The sequence below is a fragment of the Ciconia boyciana genome, chromosome 4, assembly GCF_034638445.1.
Source record: "Ciconia boyciana chromosome 4, ASM3463844v1, whole genome shotgun sequence".
NCBI lineage: Eukaryota > Metazoa > Chordata > Aves > Ciconiiformes > Ciconiidae > Ciconia > Ciconia boyciana.
Window position 1 is genome coordinate 21,595,401 of NC_132937.1, and position 19,989 is coordinate 21,615,389.

General features: G+C 44.3%; 1 protein-coding gene across 46 annotated transcripts in view; it reads left to right on the forward strand.

The window, feature by feature from the left end:
• The window catches only part of CELF4 (CUGBP Elav-like family member 4), a 735,309-nt gene that overhangs the window by 663,109 nt on the left and 52,211 nt on the right, over positions 1-19,989 (forward strand). For 28 of the 46 annotated variants that reach the window (XM_072858800.1, XM_072858824.1, XM_072858799.1 and 25 more), the window contains one exon: positions 11,530-11,673. In XM_072858800.1, the coding sequence (XP_072714901.1) occupies positions 11,530-11,673 (144 nt within the window). The remainder of the gene's footprint in view (positions 1-11,529; positions 11,674-19,989) is intronic. The other 18 variants (XM_072858806.1, XM_072858826.1, XM_072858803.1 and 15 more) reach the window with 1 other exon arrangement.

Sequence of the window (19,989 nt, forward strand, 5' to 3'; positions counted from 1 at the left end):
GAAATCCTTCTGCTGCACTTGTCACTGCCACAGTAATCTTGCTGGAGCTAATTAATCTTGCTGCCACAGTAAGCTTGCTGGTGACTATACCAGCTGACATTAGCCATCTACAAGTCAGATATTAAAGCTATTCATTTGAACTCTCTTCCGATGCTGATTCCTCCCACGTACCTCAGACATGTACTTTAAGATTGCCTGACTGAGCCATGGAGGCATCTGCCTCCTCACTGAGCATGCAAGGAGTAAGCAGCTTAGAGTAGACACCTAACTTCATGTCCAATGCAAGGGAAGCTGAATCCCATTCTGGGTGTTTGCTGCCCAACTAAAGCAATTTGGGATTCAGAAACCAGGCATCCCACATCCAAGTCCTCTGACCCCTGATCCATTAGGTGTACTGTGAATTTGCCTAACACACTGATTGTCAGCACTACGTTCATTCTATATCTTTCTTTAATTAATGAAATTTAAGGCCATTAAGACCATCAGAACCCTGTAAGGTGGCTTCCCCCATCACATGGGCCAAGTCCTCTTGTTTTACTATAGAAGTCTGCATCAGCTTGGTCAAACCACAGCATTTCTTCTGCATCCAGGCAATAGCATCCCAAGTCTCTCTATGCCTGGCTGAACATCTTCCTTGAAAATTACTTTTTCAGATGGAATCTTTGGTTTTGTGAAAAGAAAGGAAAATATGAGACTTGGATACAAGCACTGAACAGATGTCTGCCTTTCAGAGAAAGTTTCAATTTGAAATAAAAAAAAAAAAAGTACTGCAACCCATAACTTTGTTAACTTGGGGGCTTTCATTTTAACATTTTTCTGTGCAGCTCTTATCAACACAAATGACAAAAACAACTTCAAATCTCTGCTCAGGAACCACATATATCAAATTATGCAATTATTGCTCAGTGTTGTTAGGTGACAGACCGATTAGATCTCTAATTGTTGTATTTAATTTTTTTTTATTAATCAAGAAAATATGAATGACACAACACCTTGAACAAGGTTGACTTTCAGCCTCCACCTACCATGTTCTTTGGAAGTTCACCCATGGCACCAAAATTCCCAACCAAACACAATTAATAGTCAGATGAAGGGATTCTCTTCTTGCCTTATACAATGTACTAACTACCTTGTCATACCATAAGAGATTGCCATTAATTAAGCTAGAGGAATTTTTCACCTTTTTAGTTTACTAAGTGAGAGTGACTTAAATATGAGATTATAAAAAATTGCCCCAAGAAACAAATGTCATTCTCAATACGTCATGTGCAGTGGCCCTCTTTCAAACTCATGGCAAACGGGGCACTGGTTCCCATCTTCCTGGCTTTGGATGCTCAGGCACCCCATCAAAGAAACCAACCCTGGCTCATGTTTATGACTGCTATTATTGCTGTGCATTCCTATGGTGCAGTTATGACTTTGCAAAGCACTGTGAAGTTGCCTTCAGACACAGTCCCATTATGGAAACTGGCCAAGCAGCTGTTCTCACCCCCTGTCAACACAGCAGAGTAATGTTTAGGTGAATTAGAGGTGGAAGGGAAAGCAGTGAGAGTCTGCAGAAGGAACTCTGAGCAGGTGGAGGAAAGAAGGAAAATAGGCCTTCATGGGCATGATGAAGTTGTAGCCCGGGCGTTTCGCTTGCAGAACGGCAGGGAAGTGGCTGTCATTATGCGTGCACGCTGGCACCAAAGCGCTGAGTTGGCAGAAACTCCCTGGGAGGAGCAGCATGGCGGCTCTGGTGAGTGGGGGGCCACAATGCCATAGATCAGCTGAGGTATTTTTAGCAATTATTTTTATATAAACAGCTCTGAACTTGAGGAGCTCCATGTAAATGGGAAGCAGTGGGGCTTGTAATTAGATTTGTGTACACTTTCATAAATTGCTGGGAAACATCAAAGCCGTGATAGAAGGCTGTGGTGCACTTTATTTCCTTCTTCTGTTCTGTTAATTGAATGGTTGATGTGTGGATAGGAAGTGTTGGCTTCACAGAGTACTATTTACAGACCCGCTGACAGCTGCACTGTGAAAATTAACAGGAACAGAAGCAGCCTCTGTCACAGCTCTTCCCATGAGGGACTTGCTTCAAATTGGATAATTTCTTTCATAGGAGAAACTTTCCTCGTCTCTCCTCCCTTCTTTGCAAATACGCACACACATCTAGCTGCACACTCCCCCTCTCCCTTCAGGCTCATGGCAGCCTTTAGTGCTTGGAAGGAGGTTTTGTCATTTCCACAAAGTTGAGGGAGTTTGACTGCAGTTCAAAATTTGTAGCATATGCCACTTCCAGCAAGACACATCTTCAGGAAGTCAACCAAATCTGTGAGCTGGGTGTGTGGAGCCACAGCTTCATGTTTGCAAGTCTCACCTCAACAGGAACATGCTCTTCACTCTCTTAGAAACTCTAGCAGATTTCCTCTCTGGCTACTACTGTTGGAAACGTGGTTATTGTTGGTCTTACATGGAATCGCTGTGTTCTAAGCAGCATACAAACCTCTTACAGGAAAGTTCCCACACTCAGCAGTTTACCAATAAAAGGCCAGGGCTGACCTGGCTGAATTACATCAAAGTGTTGGTCACACTATAAAACTTCGGGGTGATCTGTAATCTTATCATCTACACTTCTCTTACAGTTGATGGAGAGAGACTAGCCCCTCAGAGAGACATTTGTCTGTCTTAAGTAATTGATGGTTTAGAACAGATAACCCAAAATGGCTGCAATTAGGTCACCCAAATGTCCCTTTAAGGGACAAGACACAAGAGATAAGCAAAAGAAGCAACAATACAATGTCTGGGAATGAACTGGTCTTATACACAATTAATCAGTGTATTTAGCCAGTTCATAGCCAAAGTCACAGCAATTCTTGTTCCTGGTCCCAGTAGAGAACTGATAACCAGTGGATACTTGAGCATATAAAACTTAATATTTACTTAAATCTGGAAAACATAGAATTAAGAAGGTCAAACTTGAAGCCATCAGTCCACCACCTCACTTCCCAAGGGTGTGTTCAAAATATCCAGGTAACATAAACAGAAACTTAGACAAACTCATAATACAAATAGATAACAATTAAACAGACAGTGATTCAGAGTATCAATTAACCAACAAAATTTACTCTCATTTAGATTCCAGCATGGGCTCAAGTCCTCAGTTAATAAAAGCTGCCTTGTGACAGTCAGTAGAGAGATAGAGAGTCGCTGACCCCCTCAGGCTGTTGATCTGCTCTTTAAAGAACATGCACTCCATGCAATGTCTTTGTGTAACACACAGACTGGCTTGTTTAACTCAGGGCAAGGCACAGCACACCCATTCCTTGTATTAAAAAATAATAATACATTAGGAACCCATTCATAACTCACCAGGAGCAGGCCTGGCCCTCCTTCCAGTAACAAATGATTTTTCTGAATATGCTACCTAAACACCATTTATAAAGTCATGTGCTGTCCTTTGGGATGAAAGAAGCAATGGATATGTAATACCTAGATGTTAATTTGCAGTCGTTTCTTCCATCAAAATCCAATGGCTCTTGATAGCTCAGCCTCTCTTTTCTTTGGCAGTGGATTCTGGCTGGAGGGGGACTAAGGTTCATAGACCATCCCACCCCACTGCTGCCACCAAGACAGCTGATTCTACAACTTTCAGGCCAGCAGTTTCCCAGTGTTACCATTATTTCCCTTAATTCTTTCTATAAAAAATAAAATCATAGGACCATGTTCCTTGCCTGCCCTCTTCTTCCATAAATGAGCTAATAAATCACATGTTTCTGGGTTCCAGAATAGAAATCCAGGGAGCTCGGCTGCCTGACAGGGGGTATGAATCATACCGGCGCCAAAGATGGCCTTTACTTCTGTAGTCACATCTCTGTAGCCATGCAGGCATCTGGCAGGATAGCGAAGAGACCCATGGGACGTGACAGGCTTCACTCACTGTCTTCCCCAGGCTTCCTCACTCCCTCCGAACTGCAGCATTCTTTGCCTCCAAATGGGATAAGAGGGGTAACTGCTCATGAGCTGCACAGCCTCGCTCTGGACAAAAGGATTTAATTGGCACCATACCGTCTCTTTGTGGGTTCAGGGGGAGTTGGGAACCAAATCAGCAGCCATGGAGGTCTCTTGGGCAAAGTGGGAGTGGGAACGTGCCACCTCCAAGCACTGCCCAAGTCCTGGTGCTAGCAGCAGCCCCTGCGAGGCTCACTGCACTCAATACTTGTCTTGTCTGGATGAGATTAGGACTTGTGGGGGCTAAAATAATTTGCAAACACTGACCTTTCTGGGATATCAGAGACATTGATAAGCCTCCAGCCTGGGAGGCATAAAATGCTCCCTGCCTGGCAGGGGTGTTCCCAGCCTACTGGAGGGAGCTCCACTGGGCATCACCACCTTTCTCTAATAAGGATGTGCTCTTCCCACCGCAGAGAGATACGAAGATGTCAGTGTTAGGTCTTTACCTCTCTGCTTGCTTTGGGGGAGTTTCTTTCTTCCCCCCTCTTCCCTTCCTCTTTCTTTTGCTCCAAACTTCATTTACATCAGTGGGATCTTCCCTTTGATTTAAGTGGGCTCTGGATCAACATTAAATCACTCTGGATGCTTCTGCTTGTTTCCATTTAATCCACTCGTTCCTAGCCCTGCTCAGGTGTGTGGTCTGGATTGATAACGCACATTCTTGTAAGGAAAACAGAAAGACCTTAGTAATTGGTAGATTGCTATCCCTATCCAAAGCATAGCCAGCATTAAGTGATTCAGTAGCTATTACCCAAATGGGTTTTGCAAAGATCAAAATGAATTTTTAAAGGACAAAGCTGTATTTAGATCGAAACAATAACTTTCAGATAAGACCCTCAACTGAAGTCTGCACAAATTCACAAATGCGAAACATCCTACCAGGCACCAAAGTCTTTGTCTCAGATGTCCCCTGGCAAGTGAAATCAGGTAGGGCAATATGCTTGACTTCCCATCCCAAAGGTCTGTGTGGTACTCACAGGAACAGTGGTTGTGAAGTGTCACCCAGCAGCAAAGAGACACATTTCAGTCTTGGTGGAGTGGAATGCAGTAAGGGCAGATCCTTCAGCATAAACCAACTTCTTGTTCCACGAAAACCAGCAGAACTTTACTGAGTTTACACCATCTCATAGCTTCAGTTGACCACCTGTTTCACCATACTAAAGCATGGGTGATACTTCCCTGCAAGCAGAATCATTTATCAGTTAATGACCCTGTGGTTGTACAGTGCTTGGAGATCTTCAGTTTAAATATGCTGCAAAAATGCAAATACTTCTTACTATCCCAGTCAAGCAACATGCTTTACACCATGATAGCCTGGAGTCATACAGCATGACAGTGATCTGGGATGCCCAGTGATGTGCAGCGCGTTTGCAACTCAGTGCTGCTGAAATGTTCTTTTATGTCACATGCACAGTTGAAATGTATCTGCCCAGCTTGCCAGCCCTTCCTCAACATCTGTTTCTTTCCAAGTCATCTTAGGCTGTTCACGTCCTCATCCTGAACTGCCAAGGAAGAGTGGAGCTCATGTGAGCTCCATACCTGGAGCTCCATACACTCCATACCTGGTTGTGTTGCTGCCTTGCTGTGACAATAGACAATTCACTTTATGGCTCTGGAATTATTCCACTTCTCTTATTTTCATCCTTGCCTATTTAGCTAGAAGGAGAGATCATTCAGATACTAGCTTTCATGGGGCTCTATGCTGCAGCTACCAAACATTTTCTTAATAGTAATAATAATTTATAAAAAAATTACATCAAGTCATCATTTGTTGCTGTAAGAATATTTTCAGGGAAAGTATATTTTTAGTAAATACAGAACTAAACATACCTTATCTTCCAAACCATGTTACTCTTATTGGGAAAGGGAAACCTATAACATTTTCTTTTGAATTCTGGATTTTAAGTTTTTCTTCAAATGGACAAAAAAGAATTATTTATTGCTTTCATATTCCTAAATAGCAGGTAAGAATTTCCAGTCTACCAGTATAACAACACTTTCTACTTCATAATGCATTAAGGAAGGCAAATGATTGTGTGAGGACTTTTATCATCCATAGACTGAGCTGAAAAACACAGAGCTGCTTGAAGAACTCTGCTTTGAAGTTTAGGTTTTTTGGATATCTGACTTTGATTTGAGGGGCATACTAATACCCAGATTATATATCGAGTTCTTTCTAATTAGAATTGGGTACAGTGCCACCAGGAGTCAATGATTCTGTTGCCCTGTGGAAAGCAATAACTTTAGCTCAGAGAGACATCTGCTAAGTAGTGTACAGGCAAGAAAAGCCTAAATCAAGCTTCCACTCCAAATAAATTACAGCTCCGGAGACCTGTGAAGGGAAGTACCTGCAGCACTCTCTCTGCTTAGACATTGCATGAAGAATCCCCTCTACCGAGGGAGCAGCATTATCAAAGGGTCTGTCACTCCAGCCCTGGATAAATGCCTCCTTTTCCCACTCCATCTCTGTCATTCTCATCTCAAGTGTGTCTACACCAGCTCTCAGGACTGTACAGTGGAAATCCCTCCTAGTGACTGCCATCTTACTAATCTTTCAGATGAGACACTAAATTGAAGCCCTGAGTACAGAAAAACATAGCATATTTCACAAGAGGGGAGGGATGTTAGTCCTGGTCTTCTGGCCATCTTCCAGCATGGGTAATTACATTTCTACATAGCTAAAACTCCCTCTGCTCTACAGTTTTAATCGGACAGTAGTTTCTTTTTTGCTTGTCTAAAATCCCAGGTTGGGGTCAAGCCCCCACTGGCTAATTCAGCAGCCCTATTTTCAGTAGAGCTACACAGGCATTTCCAAAAAAAATCTGGTTTTGTTTTCAAACTTAGGAGGCATCATACCAAATGGCCTGATCCAACAGCCCAAAGCAAAGAAATCCTCCTTTGGCTTTCAGGCCCTAACATTAAGGATCCTTGTGTAAAAATACTACCCTGAATGGCTTGCTGAAGGTCAGCATTCTCTCAGTTCTGCTTTGCAGTCGCAAAGGGAGTGCTAAGGCAAAATTTCCAACACAAGCAACCCCATTCATGTGGTGACACTTAGGAAGGTATTCTGATTGCCCAAATGAGAAGTATCCAGCAGCACCTATTCATTTAAGCATCTTAGCTGGTGTGCACGGCTGACATTTTGGAAGGTACTTAATAGGATCTGCACATTCAGAACTCTTATACTCAAGAGCTTTAGTCACTGGAACTTTAATGTAACAATTTTTAAAATATTTTTGGCCCAGAACTTTTAACTGGCTCCATTTGAGCTAACCAAGATATAAAAGTCCACCTGTATGAGAGAGACACCCTTGCAGTAAAGTACTTAAGTGTATGCTTACCTCCAATAGGACATTCACTAAGCTTAAAGTGAAACATGATTTAATGGCTTTGGCGAATTAGGCCTAAATGCATCAGTTTTGCAAGAAAAAGATGCCTAACCATCTGCAGAGATCAGTAACCTACTGAGTCAGAGGAGACTTACAGGGCTGACAGGAAAAGAAAATTCAGGCATATATTCTGCAAGGAAACATCTTCACAAAACTTTTCCTTTGAATATTGTTCTAGGGAGAAGCAACTTTCCCTGAAGCTGTACAATATTATTTGGTCTCCTGAAAACCTTTTGCTTAATTTGTGTATACATTCCATTTGGAAGGCCATAACTAATGGAAAACAGTCCCAACAACCAGGCAAAAGATTTGTTTTCCTTTGCCTTTAAATGAAATATCAATGGATGGATATTTTATTTTTAGTTGAATATGAAATTTCACAAGCAACCTGTCAAGCTCCCGTTTTCAAGAATGACTTTATTTCACACATCAAGACAGGCTGGGAAATTAGTTTTTCCCACAGAGGACTCTGATTAGGGATTACAAAGTGAGTGTGGTGCAGAGTGATTTTTCCTTCATCTTTTCCCTTGCCCCACCAGCCTAGAGAGCATATGACTCTGCTGACTAAGGGGAGCAATTCATTACTGCGCACGAGAAGCGGACAGGAAGCAAGACAGTCATATCAAGTAGACTTGCTGGCCCAAGAGAGAATAGGGAAAGCATAATAATACTTAGCCCTTATATTATTCTTTTCATCAATAGATATCAAAGCACTTGAAAAAGGAGGTTGATTTGATGGGAAAGGAGATAAATGCCAATTCCAAGTAGCCTATTGCAGAGGTACCAGCAGGAATTCTCACTTTCATGATAGTCTCTTCTTGACTGTGGATCTGCAGGGTAGAGAAATAAACAGGTTCTTCCCTCGGTAAAATGCAGAATTAACACACAGATCTCAAAGTACATTTCAAACATTATTGACTTACCCCCTGTAACTCTCTTGAGGGTTGGCAAAATATAAGATCCAGTCCAACAACCAGAGACAGCAAGAGGGAGATTATGTATTACTAATAAATGACTGAGCAGACAGGACCTATTGCCTTTGTCAGCAGACAACAGCTGATTTACACCATGGTTTAACTGCTTGTTGAAGCAATAAATAGTCCAGATGAAGGGCTCTGCAGTTTTTACCCCACGGAAAATCTGGCCCATTCTGGGGCATTTCTGAAGTTATCCAGTGGATTAGTAGGAGACGGAGTAGAAAGTAGTCTTCTGCTGTAGATGAACAGCACTGTTTGGCTCCTGTGCTAAAAATCCTGCATTGATCTGATAGAGTTTACTGCCTGATTTACTCTGGGACACGTGAAAGGGCTGCACATGAGGAACCACATACAGAAAGCATCAATCCCAAGGTCAGTCTTCATATTCAAGAGCAATGCAGCATCTCTACTGGCTACATATCTTTAACTACTTACATGTGCATCTCATTGCAGAGGACTCTTAAAAACCCCTCCTTTTTCTCCTCTTTCCTTGTAGTGTGTACTCTAACTTGCTTTTATTTGCCAATGGCCTTTCTGCCCTGTGTATATTATAGTGATGTTCAAAGAGGCCCAAAGTCCTGCTGTGACAGGCAACCCAGAAAAACATCTCATAAGAGGCAGTCTTAGATCCCATTGGGTCAAACGGCTGCTGTGCAGTCACTACGACTCACATCAGGAGGGAAGAACACTCCAGGGGCAAGAACTTCATGTGGAGGTTACCCATGTTTTCATGATGCCATCTACAATAATAGCTTGGTTTTCAACAGTGTGAGGCATCAGCAATTTCCTGAGGCAGTTCTCTGGCCCTAAGACTTCCAGGGCAAATAGAGATAGAAAGAAAAGGGGAAGGAAGAAGACACCAACTTATTTACACTCCTCTGTTCTGCTAACTAGAGCAGGTCACATCTTCAAAACCCGTTTGTAGAGATGAATACTCATTCACCTTATTCAGTTTCAAAATCCTCCATACTGCATTGTTCCCACCATGCTGCAGCCTCTGCTCTGCAAATCACAACAGCAGCTCTGAACAGCCCAATCTGCTTTGGACCAATGCCTCCCTCCAATAAAGCTGCAAATAGGTTTAAATCATTAGATTCGGGTTACCAAACAGTCTCTTGGATCAGGGTTAATTAAATGAGTGTTGAAATCTAATTAAGGACTGGTCAAGGTGATAATTAGCAGGAAATGTATGCATTAAAATATTCATTTGTCGATGAGCTGCAATTAAGAGTGTGATTTGGGGAAGGATCAATAAGTACAAAATGAAAAGTCGCCCAGCCTTGAGCAGAAATTCAGGGGAATTTTGGCTAGATTTTTTTTCTTCCCCACCCCCCCACCGCTTTCTGTTTTGCTCGTATAATAACTTCTGAAGACTGCTCTCCACCCTTGAATAGAGCATTCATCTCTCCATCCCTTTGTTTTCCTGAAGCACTTCTTTCAACCCCTTGCTCTTCACCACATTGTTTGAGTGGGTTATAGATTTATTAGAAAGAGACTAACAGGTCAAAAAGAAAGATTCTTTGCCAATGAAAATCACTTCCTCCCAGAACAGGCTGCTAATCCAGGGGAACATCGCTCATTGTGCGGCCTTAGATTGTCTATTTTTAGCATGTTAATTCCTCAAGTCTTTATTCATAACTGAGGATCTCGAGAGGCTATTGAATATGCATAGCTTGTACTTATATATATGTACGTCCATAGTTGTGGTTTACTACACTATTCCAAATTTGTAGCAGAGCAACTCTGCTTTCACCAAGACTATTTTTTTCTGGTTACAGGTACATAGGGGTGTGTGTAAGCCAGCTAATAACACTCCCCCTGTGCAATCCCAGGCAATCCCACCTCTGCTAGAAAAACGAGGGCCCCACAACAGCCCAGCTCCTCTGGCACAGAGCTGGTCTTCCTCTACTGCCACAGGCAGAGGCTGAGCTGACAATTTCCCCACTGACTGTATTTCCATCAGCGAATACTGGTGTGTCAAAAGGGAAGCATACCATGGGAGCACAATGATTTCAGCTGCTCTTTGTCGGTCTCCTGACAGCTCACCTGCCTATCTCCCCTGGCTCGGTGGCAGCCCATCTCCTGCGGCAACTGTCTGCCTGCTGTTGGGGCTGCTGCTGGATCCCCCTCCCCTGCAACCCTCTTCCCCCGGGGAGACCAGGCTGTGGGGAATCAACCAATCCATGAAGTTAGGACATCCTTGGAGCCAGCCAAAAAAATATCAGTGCCTTCCTTCCTAAGCAGATCTATTTCTTCCCATCTCTGCCTCCTATCAGAAATTTAAGAATCACAGTTACTGACCTTTCATCTCATTTTGGGGAGGAGAGGGATTTCTTTCATTCCCAAAAGCTCTACATTTTTTCACAGACTTCTGCAGCCAGCTCTGATGATCATCTGTAGTTCTGCACCAGTGTTGACTGCAGACATAACCCAAACATTGTAAAGGTTTCTTGGAAAAGTGTAACATTAAATGTGGACTCTATTGTGGTAGCCTCTATTTCCTACCGTTCATGGAGGGGAAACTCGGGTCCACCAGGTACTATTTTTGCTTCCCTAGTTTAACAGGGCTAAAGAGGTGGTGCTTCGTGATGAGACATACACTCTGCTCAGCATACTGAATCCTGCCTCCAAGGCTGGGCATGGATTTCTCACTGGACATGGGGGTGACAAGACAAGGCATTGTGAAAGGGTGATCCAGCTCAGGGGGTCTGGCATGCACAGAGCTAACACATTCCATCAAAATAAATCAGTTCACAAATCCTACCACATTGATCCAGCAAAAGCTCCTACATTTTGCTGCACTGAGTCCAGATCTTTGTCCTCGGATGAGGACAACCTGCTGGACCAGAAGGTTTCTATATGTTGAAAGAATAAGGCAACAACTTTTGCAGAGAGAACATTAATGACAGCCTGGAAGTTTCAGTTTTGGAGGAAACTTGGAACCGGGCTACTGGCCTCAGTCATTCACCCTCCAGGGTCCTTCCTTTCTGATGCTCTCAGCCTCTTGCAAAGGTCCAATTCAAAAGGCCTGAGAGGTTGTATGGGAAAAATCAGCGTCAGCTGGATCACATGCTACCAAATCTTTGTTAAATGTATGGGTTGCATGAGCCATTGTGTACCTGGCTAATTCCCTCATGTGTTTCCTCTCCTTTCCTGTCCTGCAGGGAGCCTCTTCAAGCCTGGTGGTGAAGTTTGCAGATACAGACAAGGAGCGTACAATGAGACGCATGCAGCAAATGGCAGGACAAATGGGCATGTTCAACCCCATGGCCATCCAGTTTGGAGCTTATGGCGCCTATGCACAGGCAGTAAGTATACATACTGGCTCTATGCATGTTCACGGGAACAGGGATAGCACCTAGAATGACACAAAAGCACACGTGAGCAGAGGAACAAATGACAAGAGCAGAGGAAGAACCAGTGATTTCTCCATTAAATCAGTTACACGATGGGAGCAAACTGAGCCATGCCATCCAGGGTAGGTGAGGGCATCTCCCAGGCAAGCCTCAGAGGTGCAATACCTGCTTCTAGCAGTAACCAAACCGTGATCATGTGTGCACCCATGCAAGACACTTCCTATGGGGTCTTAGCCATTGCTGTCAAATCCAAACACAACTAGCCTTTGAGGATTTTGATAAAATAGACCTGAGTTCAGCTTATCCTAGTTCTTTGTCCCGTGTCAGCACCATCTGGTGCCAAAGCTTTGTGAAGGCACAAATGCCTTTCTGGCCCTCCTCTGTTACCAGGCCACACAGACTGAGCTGAATGAGGGAGATGGCTCTCTGCTCCATTTGACCAAGCCCCTGCTGCATGATGCATCATTGTGGGTACCTTTGGAGTGACCATAGGATAAAACAGCAGCTGTTGACAGAAGTGCTTTTAGATTCATTAAAGCATGCTAGATAATACTAAAATGGACAAGCAGACATATGCACACATACAGTCCTGGCTCCCCAAAACAGTATGATTTAAGCACACTGGGAAAATGCATCAGCTACTTAAAGCAGTGTTGCACTGTCTAACTTCAGGTATCCTACTTACATACCAAACCTGGACCCTGGGCCCCTGAGACAGTGTGACTGTACAGGGAGCTGGGCTCCTGACAAAGCCCTGAAATGGATGCCTCTGGCAAAACTACCTTTCCTTAGGCTACAATTAACAAGGACCTGCAAGACAAGATGAGGTTCAGGTAACTTGGTCTCTGCCAGATATTTCAGAGGAAGGTAGAGGAGATCCCTGCAGTAGGCAGACACAATACTGCCAGGTGACTTTGGCTGCCTTCTCTGGAGCAGATGAAACAGGAAAGTTTGCAGGCAGTGACAGTGCATCTAGGTGCTTCATCCATTTGGTGGGAAAATGTGGCCCTCTTGTACTCTGTGCTAGATTTGTGTACAAGAGGGAAGTACCATTAATCCCATTTTCCAGAGTAACATCTTCCTGAATGAGAGAGACCAAATGCCTTGCCTTAGGTAATACAGGTTCAGCTCAGGAATCACACCCCAGTGTACCCGTACTCCCTCCAGCACATTGAGTGCAAGGCTCTGCTTTCTTCCCTGCCTTCTCATGCATTGGCACCATGGATTTCCCATCAAATCCACACGTTCTTTTTTTAACTGGACGGCCTAGAAATTTCTGTCCTCCACTGAGTGTCATATGCCTCATTGAACACTTGGTAAAACCCAGCCTACCCTTTGCATGGGCCATGTAGAGTCATGAGGATGTGCTATAGAGCTCCACAGAATTTCCCCCTCTCCTCCCAGCTGCAGCCCCTGGTGGTATTCTGGACTTTTTTTATTCTCTCCCCACTAGACAAATTCCATTTTTCCTTCTATTTTGCCCTCTTCATTTTTATTCTCAAAGACAATCTTTGCTTCTTCCTTTGTTCCCAGCTCCCTTCCTCACATGATAGAAGAGCTGTCCCCTCCACAGCCTGACTGTGTTTAACTGTCCTCCCGGCCAGGGAAGGCTGCAGGAAGAGGAAAAGAGATAGTAAATCACAGCTGAGCCCAGGTCAGTGGCCAGCAGCCTGGCAGGGGGATGCAACATCTGTGCCCCCATGTACCAGAGGAATTAACAAGAGGCAACTCATGGGCAGCTGGGGACAAACATCTGCAGAGGTTGTCAGGCAGGAGATGTGGCTCCAGTGTTATGCTACAGGCATTGATCAGGCAGCTGGAGAGGTGGTAAAGACACTACTGTCCTGATGCTCTGGTCCAAAAACTCTTCTTGCATAATTTTTAATCTAGAGTAATTTTTCTAATTGCCAGCCTAGGTTTATACTGATATAAAAGAGGATGCAGTCTGCACCTTTACACCACAAAAGTTCCCTCCATCTATTTCTCACCAGATAATACAGCACATTATGAGGGTAGGTGCTTGAGTGAAGATTTATCACTGAAGGAAGAGTGAAAACAATTCCTGGGTCTGCTCCCACTCCACTTGAAACCAATTAATATTTTCCCTGTTGATTTCTGTGAAAGCAGAATTGGACTCATTCTCTTTTTTTTTCCCTGTAAATATGCTAATAAGGGGGAAAGAATAAGTTTTAGATCTTGACCCATTGGATATGACAAGCTGGTGACACCAATTACCCTGGGGACTTCAGAGCTGTCTAAATTATGGGATCACATTTCCGTGTGGTGCCTGTACACCCAGAGCATGTTCAGATGCTGTCTCTCAATCAGCCTCCCTATCTATGTCTCTCCCTATCTGCTTCATCTCACAGTCTCACACAAAAGGGAAGGAAGGGAGCGCTGAGGCTGTGTGACGTTCCCTCGGTCCCGATTAATCCACCTCGGACTGCTGGCTCATAGATATCAGGGTGATTGGCACCTCATAAATGCTAACGGGAGATGGAGGGATCGATAGGGGGAGAGGGAAAGGGGGAGCAGTTTTATTCAGTCCAAACTGAAGTTGAAGAGCTAAGGTAAGTCAAGAGGATGAAAGGTGAAACAGTGAAAATGCGAAAGCAGGACAGCAGTGACAGCTGATGCCACTGCCACCAGCAATTCGTGTGACCTTGGGTAAATCATTTGACCCCCTGGTCTCATTTCCCCATGTACAAATAAAGCTGATGATCAGATTTATTTATTTTCGCTTCTCCCTCAGGGACATGGCTCTCTCTTGTGCTGTCTCTCCATGGGTTTTCACACAGGGGTATAATGGTAGCACAAGTTTAAGAACTGCCTCAGTGCTTAGCAGTAAGGCCAGGACTAGCATAAGGCACTGAGCTCTCTGATTTGTACTCATAGCCTGGTCTCCCAGCTATCCCACTGCAGTCCAAGCTTGACTGATGTCTCCATGTAAGAGTTCCCAAGCAATGCCATGAGAGCTGGTTAAATCAATAGTTTCTAATGGTCTGTCCCCATGGAGGAGGTTACCAAGTCCCCTAGGCAGCAGTTTCTTGCCGAATCTCCCCCAGAAAGGCATCACGCACACCACCAGGACTGCATTAGCTCCTTCAAAAAGGTCTCCATGCATCAAGGTGGCCAATGCAGCAGAAACCCACATGGTGCAGCTGTTTGAGGGATTAGTGGGCAGCCATGGATTTACAAACCAAGCAGCACCCCACTGGGGAGAGGCGGTGAGGGTCTCAGTCCATTAGTGTTTGACTGATAGTCGTTAGTGTTGCCACCAGGACTGCTTTGAGCCCCAGCTCCTCTTTAAGTTACCTCCTTTGCAGCTCAGCAAATGGCCATGTCACAGGTCACTCCCTGCTGCTGCCCGCTGACAAACCACTCAACCTCAGCTTAAGGAGCTTTAACCTTGATAGCAGTAATGGCCTCACATTGGCTAAGCAACTAGTCCTTGGGTTCAGCAGCCATATGGCCTCAGCTCCAGAGGCAAAAAAGTCAGGAGGCAAAGGAGGTTCTCCTCTGTGTGTGTTTTTTGCCTCCCCTCCCACCTGCAAGCAGACCAGACAAAGCTTGGCACTAACTCTGTGCTGTTTCAGTGACACAGAAAGTCACATCAGACCCACCTCACCTCTTTTCTATGCAGCTCAAGGTAAGTCAGGTTTCATCGCTCCCTAAAGCTCCCAGAGCCCCTATACTAATTTGTTTCAGGGTTTTTTGATTGTTTTGTGTTTTTTCTTTTCAGTAATATCTTCCCATATGCATTTAGGTTCCCCTTTTATGGGGTAATTATTTATTTCAGTTCACAAATGTATAGGGCACCAGCCCTTTTTATTGTCAGGTTACTGTTGGTCCACATCAGCTGGGTATTGATAGCTGGTTCCACAGTCTTGGTTAAGGCCAGCTTGAGGTGTAGGTCTGAACTCAGCCTGGAGAGAAGGAAGCTGCTGCTAGGCGGCACCACCTTTGCTTTGCTGCCTGTGGAGTGCGAACCTGCAGGGACACACTCCAGCACAGAGCAGCACAGCACAGCTTCTTAGACCCTGGCAAGTGGTGGGGTGGCCAAGCCCAAAGTAATGAGCAGTAAAAATCAAACCAGACTATGAATGGTGGTAGTATAGTCCTGGCCCAAATAAGCAACAGTGGCAAAAGTTCCTGCAGGTCTTCTTTCCATGAAGAAAGTGGCAAATAGTTAGCGGCTGTCTCATGTCACTGCTGCCCCACCATGTAGAAAAGGAAACGTGCACAGACCGAAAAGGGTTGGGAAGATGGGAAAATGCAGAAGAGCAAAGCAAGAACAAAGGAAGAAGCCTTAGAAAGTGACTGTATAAATTATTTAATTTCTAAATTATTTAAAATAAGATCAAAGTCATAAATCAAGTTTGCATAAAAAATGGGATGGGAGTGTTAGCCACGGTCTCCTGGCCGAATTCCAGCCGTGGAACTGATTGCATCCTGCAGCAGGGGACAGGCATAGAGTTAGTGAGTAAAAACAGACAGATGGGGACAGGGGCAACATAGGCAACAGTAACATTTGCTCTCCAGCCTGGAGCAAGTCCTTTCCCATCAGTAAATCCCAGCTCCCCTCACTCTGAAAAAGTATAAATGGCTGCAGCTCCTGAACTGCAGACAATAACTGCAACAAATCTGGGAACATCCAGCACAGCATAGATCTCAGTCATCATCAGAAGTGGTCACCTTGGGAAGTTAGGGCAGCAGTGACTACCATGCTGACCATAAAATCCTAGGTTCCCCCTCTGCCTCCTTGTCCCAGCTCCTGTGGAGATGAAAGGATATTTCTGCTAAATGATCTGAGGTAGTGCTGAAGGGAAGAATCGCTTCTTCCAATATTTATTCAATTCATACTGTGAAATTATTTTGGAAAGATACTTAAAAAAATTCAGCTAGCCCTATGAAATCAGGGAAAATTTACTGAATATAGACTATCTTCTGCATATAATAGTTATTATATTTAAATTATCAGAATGGGGCGGTATATTTGGTAAATACTACCTGTTATGCAAATCACTTGTTCTGATCCGTTCCAGAAGAAGCTATTTTGAAGCCATAGTACTTTGTAGCAGGGCTAATACCATATTTCTGATTGTCAGCTCCCTGGTAATTCAGAAATAATGAACACTGAGATTTGGGCTCTCTCTATATATATTTTTTTTTTAGGTTTTAGGGGTTTTTTTACCATTCTCAGGAAGTCAGAAATCCAAACCATTGTGTATCAGGCTTCGGAAACACACTAAGGCATGTGAATCCAGGTGTTGCACATTTGTTTAGTTTTTAAAAATCTTAATTAAATTTGAATTTTATTTTCAAAGCAGAAATTTATGTTTCCAAGAAGACCTTAAAAAATGTCTGAAGGACCATTCTGATTTTTTTCAGAATATATTCTGTTTGTTTGAAGGCTTGGGAGGTATTTTTGTTTTTATTTCCCAATGGCCAGTTAGGTAAAGCAGACGTGAATTTGTCAATTCTGTGATTTTACCAAATATGAGCCCTTTTACTGCTTGATTGATCATTTTGCTTACCTCTTTCTATCACAGGGATACCATGAGGATTAATTAGCTAAGTGTTTGTATAGATCCTTAGAGGTGGGAAGCGTGGGATGCTGTTATTACTTTTATTATTATTACTGAATGAAGAATATGAAAACTCAAACAAAACACCATGTGGTTCAGAGACAAGAATAGAAAATAACACTGAAAAAAATTAGAAGGTCATCAGATCATTCAGAGGAAGCCTTCTCCAAGGGCAATGATCATGCTGTTTCAAAAAGAGCACATCAGAAATAATCCTTCTCTCTCCTCTTCTCCTTCTTCAGTTTCACATGTATTTCTGTCCTGGTTTTGGCTGGGATAGAGTTAATTTTCTTCCTAGTAGCTAATATAGTGCTGTTTCTTCCTAGTAGCTAATATATTAGCTAATATATAGCTAATAATATATAGCTAAACCACAACAATTTCTTTTGGGGGCTGGGGAAGGCAGGCTGTAGCATCCTTGTCCTATTTGTAGCAGGAGTTTTTGGCCTTGAGTAAGTCACTTCATCTCTCTGTGCATCTGTTCCTCCTGTAAGAAAAGGATCACATTTCCTTTCATTGAGTGCAGTTGCTGTCTAACAGCTACCTGATGCCAGAGGTGGCCATCTTATTCCCAACCCCACTTCTGGCCACATGTGCTCACCCCACGCCACTAGACTGACAATGACCATGCAGGGAGCCACTTTTGGGAGGAAAAACAGCAGTAAGAGCCACGTTTCTGTGCTGTGTCATTAACGCTCTGCTGGTGGTGTTCCTGAGTGGGTGCTTGGCAGCATCAGGTGTGCATCTATCCTGGTGCAAAGGTAACAGCAAGATGTGGAGAGGGAGATGTGCATCAGTGAGCTCTTGCTTTGGTTCAGCTGTGCTGCAATACTGCATCCTTTGCTGGTTTTTGTCTTAATCTCCCATGCTAGGATAGGAGGGATAAGCCTGTGGAGGTGCCTATCCATCCATTGATGGCAGAGCTGGCTAAAGTTTAGCCACCTCGAGGTAGTAAAAAGGTGTGTGAGATGTATCCTCCCATCTCTCTCTGTTGACCAGCCATCACTACCACCCCTCCCTGTGCTTTGGATGACCTTACCGGTTCTCAGGCTTTGGGATGGGGACTGCAGGCTCATAGCTCTTGAGGTGCTGTCCATGGGCATGAACCAGTTTGGTAGCGTCTCCTGGTCTCCTCAGAAGATAAATATTTCAGCAATAGTAAAGGCCAGGTTGGAGAAAAGAGGTAACAAATCTGTAAAATCAGATGGGAAAAAGCTCTAAATGCTGAGGCAAAGATCATGCCAAGGAAGTAAGAGAAGCAAAAGAAAATACATCCTTTCAGCTGAGGAAGGGAAAAGCTCCTCTCCGTCCCCTTGAATCAGTCTGAGATAATAAGGCTGCTGCCTTTCTGATTAGTGCTCTGTGGCCCCAGCCCAGGCAGGGAAAATCTGCATTTCAAATAGCATTTTAAAGTACACAATACCCAGGGGCCCTGCTGCTATTGATTTGCCTCTGGTGGGGTCACTGCCTCACTTTCTACAGCTTTATTAACTGGGACTATACAGTGGGCCTCTTTCGAAGTGAAAGGAGAGTGGATGGGACATTTGTCTTCAGGAGGAGCTGGGGAAGGAGTGGGGTGACTTTTATGTGAGCTCACTTGGGAATGCTCCAGAGATTCTGTAAGGGAGACTGGTGACCCTTACAGGACTTGCCCTCCTTTTGTAAATTTTGCCGGAGCCACCCTGGGGGGAAGGAGGTAGGTCTACGCTGTCAGCTGCTTTCAGGGTGACCATCCTCCCACCTCCACAATGCCGCTGCAGTCAGCCAGACTGTGACCATCAGCATCTGGGCTGGGAAGGACCCCTCCTCTTTCCCCTTACCCTTTAACCCTGAGCACCTCCGACCAGAGAGGGAAGGGCATGAATGGGAAATGTGGCAGCAGAAGAGTGGCAGGAGTGTTGCCAAGGGTTGAGTTGTCCAGACATGGTCAGGACATGGTTGGGGTCCCCTCTCTAGCCAAGGAAACAAAGCCAGTTAGCTGGGGTATGTGGCTGTGTTCAGGTATGGTATGTTATACTCTTTCCAGCTCTGGAGGAGACCCCGGTTTAACTCATGGGCTGGCTCTCAAGGCTGCAGCGAGGTGTACGTCCTCTGGGTCATGAGGTACAGGGCTCCAGCTCATTTCACCATGCCAGGGGGTTTTCCAGGTCTCCAGGGCATCTTGGGTATCCCCAGAGCACTGAGCATAACAGAAATGAGGTGGCTGCTTTCTGCAGGATGCCTGCTGTAGCAGAAGCAACTGAACCTAGTTTCCCAAGTCACAGGTTAGGGCCTTATTTTTACTGCATTAGCTTTTTAACCCCAAGCTAAATTTAACCTCTTTGCTCCTCAAGCTCCTAATTCAGTCTCTGTGAGAGTATGGCCAGTTTTAAGCAACTGTTTCACTGAAACCCACCAGGCTTTAGGCTGCAGACCCTGCACCTTCAGCACTAATCAGCAGATTAGGATCATCTAGTTCTCATAAGGAGAGAGAAAATGCTTTCTTCTGTCTGAAGGTCTGTGACAGAAATGCATAAATGACATTGCACTGCAAAAAGGAGCATGCATGTAGCCAAGGTATATTCTACAAACATGCATGTTCCAGTGCAAATTTATAAGCCTTCTCAATACACAAGAAGCCGCACGCTCAGGTTACCTGGTTTGCAAACCAGGAGGAGCACCTGCCATTGTGGAGTTAACT